A 19,258-nucleotide genomic window follows, 5' to 3' on the forward strand; every position below is an offset into this window, starting at 1 on the left:
TAACACTGTCTGCCGACACAGAATTCATCTTCCCTCCAGCTGTCATAATAAAATCAAACTTTAATGTCACCGGAGCCTGTGAAAATTGCAGCGTACACAATTTTTACCATGTCTACCTCCATAATATTCGGCGGCTTGTGTTTCAGTATTTATGTGTCACACACAAAGGGTCAAGGTTTATCTGGTTGGCATGGCCCCTGCTGGTAGATGTCGTAACTACACATAATAGATGTACTTTTGCTTACAAAAGTTACAAGCAACATAAATATATCCAAAGTAAGCTTCATATATTGAACTGGTATAGCAGCCAATGCTGGGTAGTAACTGGTTACATGTACTCTGAATTATGTAATCAAATTTCAAAAGTGAGGTACTTGATTATATTACATTTTAAAATGCTCACACAAAGGGAGTAAATCATTCATAATTGATCGATTCTTCCTAATTCTTCTTTTTCATGTTTTAAATGGTCATTTCTAAAAAAATAAATAATAATAATTAAAAAAAATAAAGAAAGAAGAAGAAAAAAGTATATCACTTATATACATTTAGAAATACATGCAAAATTGAGAGGCCACAAAGCATTTGATCACTGGATTTACAGAAATAATTTCACTTTAAGGAGTGTTTTCATTGAAACATTGCATATTGATTCAACTCCTGACAATCATGTTAATTAATATTTGAATTATCACTCGGGAAGTCATTTAAATATTGTTGGTTTAACTTAAAAAAGTAAGTAACCTGGTTGCCTTAAAATTTTAAGTTGATTGAACTGGAAAAAGTGAGTTATTATTTTGAGTTTCTGACATCAGAAACTCAAAATAATGAGTTATCTCAACTAAATAAATTATTTAAGTTGATTATTTAAGTTGATTTGAAAAAATGTTGTGATAACAGATCTTGAAAAGTTTTTACAGTGTATGTCTTTGGAACGCTTTTTTCTTTCAAACACATTTATATTATTTTTAAATAGGCCTAGTTTTTTTTTTTTTTTTTTTTTTTTTTTGATTAAACTCGTAAACTCCTACAGTTCCTTCATGAACCCCAGTCTGGGAAACCCTGATGTAATGCAATAGTTAAAGCAGTTCATATATATTCGAAGAATGGAATATTTGTTTTTTTTTCAATCAAAAATGTCGAGTTAGGTCCAAAGTAATCTAAAAGTACTCAAAAAGATTACATTACCTAAAATGTGCAATGTAACGGGTTACATTACTAACTACATGCTTTTGTCGATTTGGAATCAGTAACAGACAACAATTTGTAAGAAATCCACCAATGTATATTATTTTGCAACTGCTTCTTAATGAATTATATCGGCAATGGCATAGCAGCCAATTATGTCATTTTTTTAAATGGATAGGTTACCCAAAAGTCTTTTACTCACCTTTCCAAACTTTCTTTCTTCTGTGAAATACAAAATATTTTTTTAAGAGTTTATGTTGTTTTGGACCCCATTGACTTTGATTGTATGTACAAAAAGTGAAAAGTTTAAAATATTTAAAATATTTTAAAATATCTTCATATCTGCTTACATTTCACATGTTAAGGGATGTTTCTTAAAGCCACAGCACCAAAAAAAAAAAAAATCTGTGTTTAATTCTAAAGGTCAGACAGTTAGTTAGTAAAAACTATTTATGATGCATTTGTGGTGCAAAAAAAAACTTTACTAACATTATAAGTGGCCCTCAAGCCAGGGAAAAATTAAATAATAAAACAATGATTTATGTGACCACATTAAAGTGTTTTAAAATCACGTTGCACTTTTTGGTTAATAATCCTAAAGTTGTTGCTTTCTCTCATCATTTGTGGTGGTGAAAATGCACGCAATCCATTACCGCAGGTAAACACGACCCTACATCCATTTTTGATCTGCTCTTTAAACCGAGCGACTACGCCTACATGTGTACGTTCATTTGAGGGGAAAAGAGTGCTTCAATTACAGCACTTTGAAATTCATTTACAAGCCCAAATTTGATTATTGCCTGACTTTTTCAGATGAAGGAATAATTAAAACAGTGTTAACAGCATCTAATTGATATCCTGTGTTTGTGGTTATCACTGCGGTGTCATGTCGTCATTGAGTGATAAATGCACAACTTCATCAAGGCTGCAATTAAACCTCTGCATGCTTGACACACAGGCCTGTCCTGGCGGGATATTTACTGCATTTGCACAAAACTTGTTCTGTTGCATTTTGCATTAGCCTAGTCTTGTATTGCATATTTTAGCATCTTGTTTGAGTCTATTCTTTATTTTCTTCATGGCACACAGTAGGATTTGGTAGTGTGATGGATAATGCTCTACCGTTTATTTTACAAAACATCACATATGGACTGTTTAATGGTTTCAGATGGGACTCAAGAGAGAGATATATTTATAATGCATTACGGTTTTGAGTTGATTAATTCTTAATTAATCTTAATCTTAATTAATATGAAGACGTTGTTTGCTTATAGTTGAACAAGGTATAGTATATGAACATATTTTCTATAAAATATAAAAACATTTGAAAGGTCCAAGTCTTGTGTTCTGCTGTTGCTTTGCCTCTTTAGCGGAGATATATTGTTGCATTGTGTGAATGGATGTCAGCTGCATATTATGGTGAATGTCAAAATGGGGTTGCCATGGAAACAGGGACATTACACACATATCTACGCTACGGTGGCTATAGAGGTATATCCTGAAAGTCTGCCGAGGATACAACTCCTGAAACATGTTTACAGACCATACGGTTTGTGTGTGCGTGTGTATTAGCATCTCTTCTCTAATGTGCATTTAAACAAACAAATAGCGTGTATTTTTAGTTTTTCAAGCTACATACATTAATTTTTTAAGCTGTTTGTGAGTAAATCTGTTATTGATGTATAGCAGTGGAAAAAAAGAGGGTTGAGGAATACAACTCTCGGATGACTTCAGAGGCGAGCACAACTGTTTCGAATCGATAGAACTTGAAATTTGAGGCTTCTTCAGTGCCTACAAACAACAAACTAATTGAACAATTGAGTTTGGGTGCATTGAAGCACATCACAATAAAACCGCATGCACTGCACATAACAGAAACCCATTTTTGACTTATTTTATGTCCTACTTTAGGGTTTGAGAGGTCCAAACATATGCCTCAAAAGTAGACTTGTCACATGAATCAGTGTGTTCTCATAAACATTGTTTTCTATTTCTGGTACGTAGGAATGTGAACAAACTACTAGCCTAGTACTTTTATAAGTGAACTGACTAGAAAGAATAGCAACCACCTTTTGTTTTTAAACTTCCTGCAATCAGTTTTAGCACCTTAGCAAAACCACCTGATATTGGTTTGACTCTCAAAGGTGAAGTGTCCCTGTCAAGACTGTCTGCTCCCCCTGACTCCTGTGTACTTGCTTTCTTAGTGTGTAGGGCGCAGGGGTCAGTCAGAGTGATGGTCTTCAGAGAGCCATAGGCCACTGACATCTGCACCTCTAGCTGCTAATGGGTGCTGGGACATCTGGCGGGTGCTTCATTTCCTTCTGTTACAACACGCCACTTCTCTTGCTGTCATTCTAATGGCAGTTCTGCCACATCTCCTCAATCTGTTTGTTCGTTTACTAGGCGATATGTTGGCCCATGATCAGTCTGTTCATCTGGTGAGATCCCATGCATTTCTTGTGATGTTACCGTGACCTCCTTCCATGTGTGCTTGTTGGAATGTACCATGTTCATTGTTTGGACGAACTTTCACTCCATGACAGATCGTTACCTATTCTCCCTTTTTTGTGTGTATCAGGGGATAGAGGGTTTAAATTAGTGCTCGTTAAAGGCCAACTGAGGTGCCTTGAAACGCAAAAATTCAATGTGTTGACGTAATTTTCACTGAAACAGGAAGACAGGGCGGGATGTATCAAACAGCTCCTCCCATTTTCTTAAAATAGCCAGTAGCGTTTCGTTTATATCACAGCTTGGCCACAGCCGTTGAGCTCGGTAAAGCTTATGACAGCCATCGTCTAATAGATTTCCCTTTTAGATTTAATATGAAACTGTTACTAAAGCAAAACATTGAACATAATCATGTGTGTAATTTATGTTGGTTATCTCTTCCACTCGTCAGTGCCGAGTCTGTCTAACAGTTTTTTCCCCCTAATCTCCTCCATATCGCTTTTAAATAGGATTCTGTGTAGAATTCAATTGGGTCCGATTTGTTTTATCTGGTCTGTGGCGACTCGCTCATGGCTATCGTGTCTCAGGACCGGAGCAGTCTGTGGAGATTGAACGTGAAACCAGACTTCATTCACACCAATGGAAAGCATATTTACACTGTCTGAATCATTCCCTATCTCCTATGAGCCCGTTCTCATCCCAAGGCGTCATATTCTGACTCTTTTTACATTGCGTCTACATCCAACGCACATGGCACCCTTTAGCGTCAATATGAGACGCAGATATGTATGGGCCAGAAGGCGCCTCCTAGTGGCGTAACCTTGACCCTACCCCAGACCTAAACCTACCCATAACCGAACAAAGCTCTGTGCGTGTTTTATTGACGCTAAAGGGTGCAATGTGCGTTGGAATTAGACAATTTCAAAAGCGTCGCTATTATGATGCCCTAAAATGAGAAAGCGTTGTCTATATAGTGCACCATGTGTCTTTCACCATGTAGAATATTCTTGCCGCAGCTTCAGTGTCTATTTATAGTGTAGGGTATGGGATGCTTTAGATTCTAGAGAGCATTCGATTGGACAGATCTGATCAGAAGCTGAAGCGCAGAGTGATGTCATCAACATCATTGATCATATTGGCGGAAGGGAGAGACTGTATATTTTAACTCCTTATGTCTTCTAAATGCAAATTTTGTCGTTGTATTGGAGCACACTAGCTCATAGTTCACGTTAAGGCTAACGTATTCATACTAAACATTTGTTTCATGGGGACTTTAATGGTTACTTTTATTGTAAATTAAATGAATGCTTGTGTTGATTTATCTCATAGGCACATTTCTGTTTGTTTGATTATAAATAAGGATTTATGTTACAATGGGCTTTGTGCACAACTGTAGTTTCGAACTTCCGCTTTTGTCAGAAGTTGGCGTATCAGTTTCCGGTCTACGACTGGTCATCCGCATCCACTAATAAACAAACAAGATGAGTGCTGCTGTTGTACGAAAAAAAGAGTTCTTAAACACATCTAAGTTTCTAAGAACTGTAGTGGATCTAACGTCCGTTTCACACCCGTTTGCAGTGTGTGTTGCGGTGCAGGAGCGTGCTGTTAGTACGTTCACATATTATGAAGCGTTTGCACAGTAAATAACTGATCCGCGGCTGTACAACACTTAATATTTTTATTATTTTTTGCACGTCGATCAAAATGTCTATTTTGTGCAGCCACTGCTCACGAAGGTTAATGTTTATCAGGAAGCAGTAGAAGCTCAAATGGCTGTTAGCGACTTGAAGCAGAGCAAAGTGCCGCACAGCAGTTTCCTAACGCACCATGTAAACAGGTTAGGGCTTTCACTTTTCACTGGTGTGGTAGCCTACATATAACAGCAGCACAGCGATCGTTTCCACACCGAATCTATTTCTGCTGTGCTGCAAACGCTGGTGGTCAAAATGATAAAGATTGACCTGAAAATGTAGTAATTTCACCATAAATGCGTTTAATTAAATAAAATGAAGTAATCTCACCATAAATGCACATTTAATCAAGGAAAACTACAATTTACTTCAACCAGGCGACAGAATGAACTCGTCTCGAATCTCGATCGTGGAGGTGGAAAAATAGTGACATGCAAGATCTATTGTTTTAAAATTAAGATGCAAAAGAAAAGGCAAGTCGGCTGCTTTTGTCAATTTCAAGTTTTAATTTAAATTATTTGCGATTTTAATATAGGAAATATTTGACTGAGCAACTTGTAATGCATGGAGTAATAGCCCTAACTTACATTGTTTAGATTGTGTTTAAACGTGCATACAAAGAATCGCAATGCTGACACAACTTTTTGTTTTTAAAAATAAGTTGCAACATAACTTCTGGACTTTAAATAAAAATATTAAGTATGTGTTTGTTGTACAGCGGCGGATCAGTTATTCACTGTGTAAAACGCTTCAATATGTGAACGCACTTACAGCACGATCCTGCACCGCAACACACACTGCAAACGGGTGTGAAACGGACGTTAGAAACTTAGAAACTTGGAAACTTAGATGTGTTTAAGAACTCTTTTTTCGTACAACAGCAGCACTCATCTTGTTTGTTTATTAGTGGATGCGGATGACCAGTCGTAGACCGGAAACTGATACGCCAACTTCTGACAAAAGCGGAAGTTCGAAACTACGGTTGTGCACAAAGCCTATAGAATATGAATTGATTTTAAATATAAGCAAGACCTCTGAATTTAAGATTGGCAAACAACCAATGTTGGAGATAGCTTAGTTTAATTTTGTTGTTTACTGTTTTATTTGTTTGTTTAAAAGAAATGTATTTGATTTTTATTTAAAGGTGCTCTAAGCGATGTTGAGTGACGTGATTTCTTTTTGACGTTTAAAGAGCCCCTATCATAGCATTTGAAATGTTCCTATTTTTGTTCTGGGAGTTCCCAAAAACAGTTTAACATGCATGCAAGGATAAAAAAACACTTTATTTGTCTTATAATATGCATTTATTTTGAACTGATTTGCTCACCGACTCCCAAATGATTCGTACAACGACTCAATTTTCAAAACCACTCCTTTGCGTGACGCTAAACGGCGGTGATTGGTCAGATGACAGACCCAGTCAGTTATTTTTTGCTAGCATAACGCATAAACATATTGATAAAGCACTGCAGTACTACAAGAGGCTCTATTCTTTATGATTACTCCAATAACAGCGACAAACATTTCACATATTTAAAAAAAAAAATGACATTGGAGACCTAGCTGCGCTGAGCGTAACTTACACACACACACACACACACGCACACACATACTTATCGCGCCTCCCCTCCTCGCGCCCCGACGCTACAAAACCGTTCAAAACCCATAAAAGCAACAATTATTAATAATACTTACAGGTTGTGATTCGAAGGAGGAAGCTGGGTAAGTAAGTTACTGAGCCCTCCTTCAGGAACAACTGCTTGCGAATCCACATTTGAATTCATTTATATTTTTGAACGATCCGTCATTAAAATGATGAGAACACAATCGGGCTATACTGTTGTGGTATCGTTGCAAATATTAACTCTAACCACCGATTCTTCACATGCTCGTCCCTGGTAAATGAAAACAAAGTGGCTGAACTGTCTTTGCATTGTAGAACACAGCGTCTTCTCGACATGATGCTATGATGAAATATTTGAATATGTAGACTTCAAGTTTACACTTCCGTCTGCGCGTGCAGTTGTTGGGAGCGGCCAATGACCTCTCTACGTCACGATGTAACAGCTAATGACTCGTTTCAAAAACGATTCATTTCATGGACTCAGAGTTGACTCTCACTTTTGAAAGACAATAACTTTATATACGGTGCACTTTCAGATATAAATCTTTGCAGGATGTTTTCATTTCCTTAGAGCTATATTCCACTCTATATGAACAGTCATTTTCAAAAATCCATGATAGGGGCTCTTTAAAGTATTTTCAAACAAAATGGAGGCTAGATAGACCCTCCTTCCTCCGCATCTGCACTGACCCCCCAAACCTTCTTGTCAGTTACTGTATGTGACAAAGAAAATGTTTGGGCCTAAAAAACGTGTGACATCGCTTAGAGCACCTTTAATTAAAAACATGTTTTTAAATTAGTAGAACTTTTCAGGGTACAATAATAATACAGTTTCAAGTAATCATTTGTATTAGATTTATTAGTGGTGCTTCCTAAGGCTCATACTTGAGCTTAGTGATTTGAAAGTGTTTAACTGCTCTGTTTATGCTGATACCTTACCAAATAATGCTACTTATTGAGTGATCAAACTTACAATTTTCACTTGGTGGTTGATAAAATATGGGCTAGAAACTCATAGACTTGCATTGAAGGAGCTCTTTGGAGCCTGCAAGCAATCACCACTCAAAAAAAAAAAAAAAAATAGGTTTTAATCTGCAAACGTCCATATCAAACCACACAGAACTGCTTAGCTGTTTTTATTGTTGTCATGGGTGCTTTTCATGATCCAGTGATCCACGTCTGGAGCCTCTGGATTTTAATCTGCCTCTAAAGAGAAATTGCAGTCGCGATATACAGCTGTAGCATCCCAACATGCATCTGATTCCTCATAAAGCAATCAGAAATGAGACAAGGCAATGCAAGTGCTGACAAACCATTCACAGCTGACTCACTGTGTATTCGAAGTTTATTTGCAGATGAAAGAGAGAAGAAACAGGCTCTTATTCAGTGAAGTCTGGTATCGTCTATGGCATGGAATATTCAAAAGACAAATAGTCCGATGTAAAGTTTTACTGCACCCCATTTATCACAAGGGCAGTTCTGCGTCTCCTGTTGGAGAGCACATATGGCCTTCTGTTGTGGTTGTGTGTGTGTAGTTGTTTTCTTTCCTCATTTATTTTTTGCATGATTTTTTTTTCAGGATTGGTCTCAAAATCCAGTGTGATTGAAATTATTCAGGCTGTTTTCCCCCCAAACATATTCCAAATGTTTTCTGCAGAGATTTGCTGCGTTTACTTTAGTGTACGTGTCATTTGTTTCGCCGTTCGGCGCGGTGACATCTCAGACCCGCGTCCGAGCTTTTCTTGCCGAGGAATCCTTTTTCATTATTGCGGGATTAAATATTGATCACAGATTTAAGTGTCTGTAACAGCGGCTTGTGTATAATGCATTGAGAGCGCTGTCTCGGAGGAATGCATCACAGAAACTCGAAATTATTCACTTCAGAAGCGACTTGACTTGTACAGGTGCTAGATGAAGATATTAGGACATACAATTTGTTCAAATTTATCACAGTTAATGGGATATATAAACCATTAGTATTTACTTCAATCTTTAGTTTGTTTCATAATTAATAGCACTAATTTGAAATGGTAAATGGTTTCTGAAAGGACTGTGCTTTTGTCTGAATCTCTGTTCAATCGCCATAGGGCGGCATTGAAAAATCACTACCCTCTATCTCAATATGGAGCCATCCAGTAGTCCAATTAGCACAGAGCTGTTTGAATTATACATCATTATTAATGTACAGAGCAAAGCCTTCATCTGTCAGACTCGGGCCAGGACGACCCCGTTCCTCACACCAGTCTTGAGATGGTGGTAAAGCTTGAGAGACCAGCTTGCCCACATGCTTAATCTTGATTTATTCGTACAGTAAACGCCTGACGTCCTGAATGGGTACTAATATTTATATAAATGTAAATTGAGGAATATTAGCCAGAGTATTCCAGCTTCCCTATGGGGCCTATAAGTCATCCGCTGAGCGTGTGGTCTGTGTACCGTGAGGATTGCGGACGAGGACCTCCAGACCTGCCAGGTGGTTATTGATGGTCAACATTCTCGGCGTGAGTGTTATACTTTTAAAATCTCATCATTTACTCCGAGACACATTCATTCCCAAAGGTTTCATCAAGAAAATGAATCCCAGGGCCTTTCAGACCATAAATTTACCATCGACCCAATATTTTCCTTTTAAAAACTCATCTCAGATATTGTAAAGGCACTCTAGAGGTTAAAAAAAGAATTGCATTTTGCTGAAGAACATTGTTTTGGTTGTGCTTCAGCAATGTGCGAATGAATATGGATCTTTTCTGCTCATAAAACATTCATTAATCTTAAGAGATATAACCAGTTTAGATTGAAAGGATCTCAAGCGGTCTGGCTGAAGATGTCACTGTAGCTTTACCCGTTAATAGATGCGGTACTTCCTTGAAAATAAATTCCAGCACAGCTACAACAGCCATAATGAAATGACCTTCACAATAGATAATGTTTTATATTGAACTCTGTTAGAGAGCTACATATGAAAATTTATGTATTTGCGATTTTGCGACAGCTGAAAATATGTTACTTTTTGAAAAGGCGGCAGATTTGATATGCAGTGTATGTGTGCGTTGTGTAAATATCAGACATTTGAGATTTGAGATTTATCAGTTTTTCTTGCTCGTTGTGACAACTGACCTACGCCAGTCCCACGTCAAAGTAACTTTTCTTTATTTACGGATATGACGGGACACACGCGGATGAGGGACTCAAGTACGCTATTTTGTGCAAAAAGCATCTCGCTAGGTCTAAAATATAAACACTTTTATTCACCATAGTGAATCAGGGTAAGACAAAAACACATTTTGTTCATTTTGAACAAAAAAAAGTTGAATAGTGTACCTTTAAACGTCTGTGGAGTTGTCTAGATTTTAATGTTTTTTTGTTTTTTTTTCTGTGTTATTTTCCCACTTGGATTGAAGTGTAAGGAAGTTCATATACACAACACAAAAACAAACGTTCCAGTGTGTGGAGTGTTGTGCTGTTGCTGGAACACTGGTGCGTTGTGGGGATGTAGGTTTAAGTCGAGCACATAAGACTCGCTCGACACACGCTGCAGATTCCCTTAATCTCATGGATTGGATGATATTGATGATTTAGCAGATCTGCCCATGTTCCTGCAGCCACAGTGGGCTCTGCTGGACTGCAGGTATGGCAGCATTAGAAACTCAGATGTGAACAAAACAACAGGTTTTTGACATGCAGCAAATCTTCTTTTGAGGCGTTTCCACATGCTGCGTTCAAATAGGCTTGTTAACGTAGCACAGAGATAGCATACAGTAATTGTATTTACACCTTACCCTGGTAGATAGTGTATCAGACACCTGAATGTGGATCGTTGATTCTCATTATTATCATTATCATGATAGATTAGGCGCTGAGAAAAAAATGTTTAAAAGGAACCGTATTGCCAAAATGTCAATATGATGTTTGCATATTTACAATTTTGGAGCATTTCTTTAAATAGATATTAAAACAACATTCAAAGGACCTAGAGATTGGCATGGTTTACTTCAGTTAGCCTTATAGCTGGTTTGATTTGCATTGAAAATGATCTTATGGAAAGTACCCCAGGCCAATCTCTAGGTATGGTGAAGGGTGTGTGATGATGTGGGTCTATTTTAACTTTATCAGGATGCATATTATCCTGGATCCAGGAAATAACTGGCTTTTAAAGGGATACTCCACTTTTTTTTGGAAATAGGCTCATTTTACCACTCCCCCAGAGTTAAACAGTTAGGTTTTACCGTTTATAAATCCATTCAGCCAATTTTTTTATATATATATATATTTAGAAGAATATCAGTAACCAGACAGTTTCTGGTCTCATTGACTTCCATAGTATATTTTTTTTCCTACTATGGAAGTCAATGAGACCAGAAACTGTCTGGTTACTGATATTCTTCTGAATATCAGAAAATTGGCTGAATGGATTTGAAAACGGTAAAACTCAACTGTTTAACTCTGGGAGAGTGGTAAAATGAGCCTATTTCCAAAAAAAAGTGGAGTATCCCTTTAAAAATAGGTTGGATTTTTTCTCATTTTTATTAAGATCAATTTCCAAAAGAAGATTTTTTTTATTCCTCTTTTTAGGCAACTTTAGCATGGGTGTCCTAACTTAGTCACATCACTGTATATATCAATATACTTTGTCTCATTCTTCCCATTCTTTGTTATTGTTCAGTGGCATGAGGGAAATCCTGAAATTTAGCGTATAATATTCAGGCAGGAGTGTGCGTCTGGCGCAAAGCTTTTACTGTATAATTCATATTCCTGTCATTATCAGCAAAGCGAGGTCGCCGAGGGCACGTGGTAAGTGACCTCTCTCCGTCCGAGCGCTGCACGTGAAAAAAAAAAGGACGGCGTATCTTAGAGCCTGTCTCTTTCTTAATGAAAACGGTGAGATGCAACGGCCTCTGATCTTGTGTTTTAGTCAAATAGGACTCTACGCTTGACTGACAGCTCTGATCTAAAGCATTTAAGTGCAAGTTTTGATCTCTCTGCCTTTGATTAAAACTAATGAGCTCATTTAATTCAAAATGGGAATTTCTGATAAGAGAAATAAGGTTGATGTGATTGGATTAGAGAGGCGAATTAAACTCTTAGAGCTGAAGTTTGTGCTTATATAGTGTATTAAAAAGCTGTTGGCATATTCTTGTGTGTTAGATGATGAGAAAAATTTCATAGTAATTCATATTTAATCAGAAGAAATGAAATGACTAAATATAACATGGCTCTGCCTTTTCCCCAGAGTGATAAAGGACTAGTTAGATTTTAAATGACATTTAATTCATGTTCAGAGAGAGAGAGAGAGAGAGAGAGAGAGAGAATGGGAAACACAGCAGTCCACACCCACAACCATATTAGGGCGTCTCTTTAACTACACTTATGTCCCAGGGGTTGATTTTATTAAGACAGATTCTGTTCATGTTTTTCAAATGCCTATTATGCATGTACAGTATTTTATTCTCGTCCAAGAGACAGATCTTAACATTTCATCATAAAATAAAAGTACATTTAATTACTATGATTGATGTTAAATTATTGTACACAGTTACAATATTTATTGTTTTCAATATTTATATTATTTTTATTGAAAATGATTACAGTTATTTCAACAACACATTTTTACACAAACTATGATTAAATTGTGGCACAGTTTGTCTCCTTATAAAATTTCACTAAAACATGGTTTCAAATGTTTTGAATTTCCACCAAATTCATTACCACAACAAAATATTATTATGCATTATTACTAATTTTGTTGAAAATGCTCATAGCTTAAGAAAAATGACAGAATAACCTTGTGGGCATTGTTTTAGACAAATTATACAGTACTAATTTTCCTTTCCATTATAATTTATAAGTCTCCTATGCTCTGCATTTATTTGATCAGAAATACAAATTGCATACTGTGAAATATTTTTACAATTCAAAATAATTGTATTCTATTTTAAAAAGTTTAAAAATGTAATTTATTCCTGTGATGACAAAGCTGATTTTTTTTTTTTTTTTTTTTTTTTTTTGAATGATTAGCTTATTTCTGGCTTTAGTGTCACGTGATCCTTTCAGGAATTATGCTTATGATGAGGGCATTTTTATTTGTACATTGTTTGTTTTAATAGATACTTATTTTAAACAAAATATAAAAATGTTCCAGACTTGAAGAGGAAAACCCTGAACCCACATTTTCTGTCACATGACCTTCTGTTGTACATATCTAAATGTAAAATAATAACAGCCTGATAAAACATACAATCTTCACTGTAAAAAAAAATATATATTTTCAAGATTTGTTATCACAACATTTTTTCTTTTGTCAAATCAACTTAAATAATTTATTTAGTTCAGATAACTTATTATTTTGAGTTTCTGATGATTAAATCAATCTCCTTCATTGTATTAACTCACATTTTCCAGTTCAATTAACTTAAAATTTTAAGGCAACTTCATTTTTTAAGTTAAACCAACAATATTTTTTACAGTGTACCCTTAAAATATGAAATATTGTAAAATAAAAATGAAAAATGTAAAATAAAATTTGAGTTTAACAGATTATTTATTTTATTTTTTTGAATATTATAACTGCTTTGGCTCTGAGAGTGAAACTATACTAGTCTATCTTACTATTTAAGGTTTTATTTTCTTCTGTATATTTTTTTCTTCTGTATAATATTACAAAGTCCAACTGTTGTCCATGTGTTTATAGAGACAGGACCTCTTTGATTGAATACCCCTGATTTAAACATAGTGTTAAGATCGAGTTCCACAAAAGATTTATATTGAATGTTTTAATACATTTAATAAATACATTAAATAACTTTTGTTTATTGAACTTTCTATTCATCAAAGAATCCTAAAAAAAAATATCATTTCCACAATGTTAAACAGCAAAAAGAAAAAGAAAAAAAAAGCTGCTAATCATCATGATTCTGAAGGATCATGTGATGCTGAAGACTGGGGTAATGATGTTGAAAATTCAGCTTTGAACAGGAATAAATTACATTTTAAAATATATTAAAATAGAAAACCATTTTTTTAATTTGTCATTTTTTGCAAAAGAGATTTTTTTGGATGAAATAAATGCAGCCTTGGTGAGCTGAAGATCATTCTTTCTAAAACAATAAAAACATTGTAAGGTTTTCAAACTTTTGACAGACCTGTACTGTCAATATAAATTGAGACTGTGGAAATTTTTCTTTTTATAGTTTATTTTCTCCGGGCTGGACCTCCTCTGATGTCTGTTTGTATAATGTTGAATGTCAAAACTAGTTAAAATATGCAATTGATTTTGCTCTAATTAAGCGTGTTACCGCAAATTAGCAGAACGTCCGTTATTCGCAGGTGTCCTTGTGTTCAGATTATATCTATCAATCTGATTATTATAGTATAAGAAATATATTGTTTTGTTGGCTGTCATTGCAAATTCTATATTGAGATTATATTTGTATGTTTTGTTTGCACATGCACAGCTCAGCAATGCTAGGGTGTTGCGGGGTGAATTCTTATCAAACCAAGTTTGTTAGATTGCTCTCTTCTTAATTTTCCCATTTCCTAATTTACACATTCCCATGAAGGCAAACACATCTAACACCAGCTTGGGGAGGTTTATTCATTTGCCATGTAGTGTTTAAAGCAATTATGTTAGTCAAGGCTCCGCTTCATGCTATTAGTAAATACAATTAAAACATTGTCAAAGTTTGATTAGCACCTTCCCCCTTATCAGGTTGTGCTGTTTCATTAACTGTCGACTAAGAGATGATAGAAACTCAATGAGACGATATTGCTAAAGCAGTCTGATATCTCTGCGTCTGAGAGTTGTGCATTGTTTCAGTTTTGTAATGGGATGTGTTTGTTGTTTGTTTCCGCAGTGGAGTCGAGCAGCCCTAGTCTTCTGTCGCCGGATAACACTCTAGAACGTTCCTTCTTTATCCGAATGAAGTCCACACTCACCAAGAGAGGCGTCCACATCAAGTCTTCTGGATACAAGGTAAAACTGCTCGTCGTGTTCTCAAAGAAATGAAAACTCACTTCAGTCTCGTATCATATCGTGTGTCATAATTAGTGGTGGAGCTGACTGCGTGCATTGCTAAAATCTACTAAAACTCTATCTATGTTTGTTCTATGTTCGGATCTATGTTTGTTTAACATAAAAAAATATGTGGAACCTGTTGATGAAAAAAAATTAATTGGTCAACATATCAGTTTTGAGTCTATATTGGATCTGTGCATAAGCTCTTAAAGTGTCACCAGCCTAATACATTTTAAAGGGTTTTGTGTGAATTTTATTAAATCTTATTAGACTAAATAAATGAATCATTTTATTCAGCAAGTATGCGTTACCAAGATTTCGGAAGTTTCACCTTTCACTAAACATATTTAGATATATCGAAATCATCTTCCATTGCGTTTTCCTGTATATCTAAATATGTTTAGATCTTCACAGTGAAAGGTAAAACTTCCGAAATCTCTGTGTAAACACTGAGTGACGTACACACGCAAACGATCACTTCTGGCGCATACGCAGACCCAAGCACCCGTGCCGTCAGATCAGTTGGACATGGCTGTGGTTACAAGAGGTAAAACGATATAAATACTGTTTTTTTTCTCACACAAACCGCTCGTTTCGTGTCTTAGGCCATCAATGTGTACTTACATTTACAAGTCATTAAATCACGTTTAATTTGTGCATGCTCTTAAGAGGTGAACCGAGGGTGGACCCCCTAAACCTGCATTATATGACTGACAGACAACAACGGTTTGACCGAAAAATATTAAAATGGAAAATACTGTTGAAACAAAGACACCTACATTTTGGATGCCCTTGACGTAAGCTAAAACATATCAAATTTTAATTTCAAAATGAACTATCCCTTTAATTTGACTGTGTTCAATCTGCTTAAATATATGTAAAATTAAGTTTAAGAAATATTATTGGATAAATGACTATAAAAAAAATACCTGAATCATGACTTCTTTAGAGACTACTTTAATTGGGTCGCCTAAAATGGCTTAATTCCATTCTGTTACATGAACAAATTATGTTTGTTTAACATAAAAAAAAAATATGTGGAACCTGCTGATGAAAAAAAAATAATTAAAGTCAAACAAAAGACAATCATTAGAGATTAGTTACAGAAAATGAATAACTTTTGTAACTTTAATTGTAAGCATTAATCTGTATTTGAAAACTATCCGGTGTTATTTTACATTTGATTACTTTCATTACCGTAGTATTTCTTACCTGAATGTACTCTAAGACCCTCCTGAAAAACCTAATTATCATTTGCTATTTGTTTTTATTTTACAACTGACAGTTTACTTTTGAGAATTTTGAGATTTTTTTTTTTTGAGAATTATGAGATAATAATAAACATGTCTGTTTCGCTGTTTGTATCAAAAATTCGAAAGTTAGAAATTCCAGTATTGTGACACTACTTCAGAGTCAATCAGATTGTAAATAGAGAAGTGAGTGAACGACTGAGATCCAAACCCCCCCGCTGCATCCATCTGGACATAGATTGGATGCAAATAAGCGTGAAGTCGGGGAGCCCGCTAACCCATAGCATAAATATTCACGCATGCACATTGGCATATATTACCAGCCAGACAAGGACACTTCTTATTGCATTTACTCCAAATTAAGTCAATATTTGTGTGTTGTTACATAATACAAAAGTATGAATTTTGCATACGACGCGCCAGCATTAGGTGATAGGTGCGAGGCGGAGGGAAGCGAAGCGCGGCCCGCATCATGGCTGTTTATATCTCCTCTTCACTCTGGAGGTCAAATCAAAGTAAATTCTTCGCCAGCTTAAACCAGTCTTTTCTTTTTTTGCCAAGACGTCTCGGCCCCCGGCTCAGTTAATGCACTCATGTAAAAGCTCTCTATCATTACTTGTGCCGTATCGCATTTCAAAAGCACTCCAGAGAATCCCTAGGAACAGATGAATCTTATTTCTTATGTATACCTATTCTATATTCACCGACCCGGTGACGGGCGGGGGAGAGAAAGAGAGAGAGCATTGTGTGCTGAACCATGAATTATAAAAATTGATCCCTTTGTTATGTTGGCTTGTATTGAATTGAGATATGCTATGCGGCTGCCTCTCGCAGCGGCCGCGGTGAACCCTTGCCATGTCAGTTTGCATTTAGCAGCCTGAGCATATTTAATGTTTTGCCAGAGCTTATGATGTTCTTGCCAAGAGCACTCCTGCAGCAATTCACCGACGAGCCTCTCTTTGTGGCAATTACTTCAAAAGTTGTATTTTCCAACTAACTTTTTGATGCCCCCCTCCCCCGCTTTGGGCTTCAGTAGAATCATTTCCATTTTGTATGCTTTTAATACGACTCAGTGTTTATTTATTGAAAGATCCAGTGTTATATATAAGTGGATATAGATGTGTATTCTGGAGGCGGCGTGTGTTTTGTGTGGGCTGGCGCTCTCTGGTGTGCCGCTGTTTATGAGAATTCGTGGATGGGTTTGATATCGGACATAATTGGACATCACCTTCTGATCGCAGCGTGCCGCGATGTCTTATTGAAGCTCGGCAACAGCTGATGCTCGCTCGCGTCATCATCGAAGACCTGAGACAAACACTCATTTCTCTAAGAATACCTATTCAACAAGTTTCAAAACTGTTGCATGCTGTATTTATGACCAGCTCTTAGTTGAGATATTGCATGAAAAATGGTTGGAAACGTATACAAATATAGAAAAGAAAATGTATATGTTAGTTTACCATTTTTTTTTTATAACATTAATAACTCTTCTCTCAGCATTCGGCACTGTTCACATTTGGAGGGGGATTCTCCTCAACCACCACCATTAAAGGGTTAGTTCACCCAAAACGGAAAATTGTCATTAATTTCTCATCCTCATGTCAATCCAAACCCATAAGACTTTCGTTCATCTTCTGAACATAAATGAAGATGTTTTTGATGAAATCTGAGAGCTTTGTTTCCCTCCATTGACAGCCTAAGCAACTACCACTTTATAGGGCTTGAAAGTGGTAGTTGCTTAAAGGGATACTCCACTTTTTTTAAACAGTTAAACAGTTGAGTTTCACCATTTTCAAATGAATTCAGGCGATTTTCTGATATTTAGAAGAATATCAGTAACCAGAAAGTTTCTGGTCTCATTGACTTCCATAGTAGGAAAAAAATATACTATGGAAGTCAATGAGACCAGAAACTGTCTGGTTACTGATATTCTTCTAAATATCAGAAAATCGGCTGAATGGATTCGAAAATGGTAAAACTCAACTGTTTAACACTGGGGGAGTTGTAAAATGAGACTATTTCCAAAAAAAAGTGGAGTATCCCTTTAATAGAGGGACAGAAAGCGCTTAGATTTCATCAAAAATGGATGAATGTCTTGTGAGTTTAAAATGACATGAGGGTGAGAAATTGTTAACCCTTTCAACCACCTAAAATCTAGAAAACAAAAGGTCATGACTGTTATTTGTCTGCTATTCGGCTACTAATTCTGGAGAACTTTAGCGAGATAAAAATTCTAATTTTTGTTATTCTGACAATTAAAATTAAAAAAACACAAAATGTAAGCCCAAATTAAACTGGGACAGATGTGACATCAATGAACTTTGCAGTCATCTTTAATTGGCGCCTGATTTGAGATGGCTTTTGAATTCTGTGAAGTTCGAACAAACTCTCTCAACTCCAAACCAGGAGAATCACTCTTTTTTAGTGACTGTGGCAGTCCGTCGTTCCTGGGGTTTGGGTTTGCTTGTCCCTCAGCGGAAAAACATACAAAGCATCAAAGAGCCCCGCCGGCCTGAGCACTCGGTGACTTCGGGGCCCAGACTGTCTATATGAATGATGCTAATAGCATCTCACCAATCTCTGAGGTGAACCAATGAAAGGATAGTGTCAGAAGTTTAAAACACTACAAAAACAATCCCCTCCAGGTTTCTCTTGGTGATTAAAATGGATGGATCCAAAAAAGAACATCGTTACCAATCTAGTCAATGCATCCTCTGGGCAAAACGTGCTACAAAAGACTTTAAAGCATTACAAACTTTAAAGCCAGAGAAAAAGTAATTAGTTGCTCTGCCTTTGTTATCTTCAGAAAGAAATTGAGCTTTGTGGGGGTTTTTTTATATTTCGTGAACATGTATATCTGCTACGAATCTTGGTCAAGTGTATACTATAGTGCACAGAGTACATGTTGGATTACCAAACAGCTTTGTCTGTTTTCTGAGTTCAGCCTGCTTTAAAATGGAGGTGGATAAAGATCGGTTGGCCATTTTTTATACTGGCCATGTTCTCTGATCCGTGTAGAGAAGGACTGCAGAGGTTATTTGACTTC

The 19,258-nt window shown here is 36.2% G+C and overlaps 1 protein-coding gene across 5 annotated transcripts in view; it reads left to right on the forward strand.

The window, feature by feature from the left end:
* Window positions 1–19,258, forward strand: part of npas3 (neuronal PAS domain protein 3) — a 385,360-nt gene that overhangs the window by 347,571 nt on the left and 18,531 nt on the right. For all 5 annotated transcript variants that reach the window (XM_089120156.1, XM_089120157.1, XM_089120158.1 and 2 more), the window contains one exon: window positions 14,802–14,920. In XM_089120156.1, coding sequence (XP_088976282.1) covers window positions 14,802–14,920 — 119 coding nt within the window. The remainder of the gene's footprint in view (window positions 1–14,801; window positions 14,921–19,258) is intronic.

Source organism: Pimephales promelas, chromosome 15 (assembly GCF_988280905.1).
Source record: "Pimephales promelas chromosome 15, fPimPro1.hap1.1, whole genome shotgun sequence".
Classification (NCBI taxonomy): domain Eukaryota; kingdom Metazoa; phylum Chordata; class Actinopteri; order Cypriniformes; family Leuciscidae; genus Pimephales; species Pimephales promelas.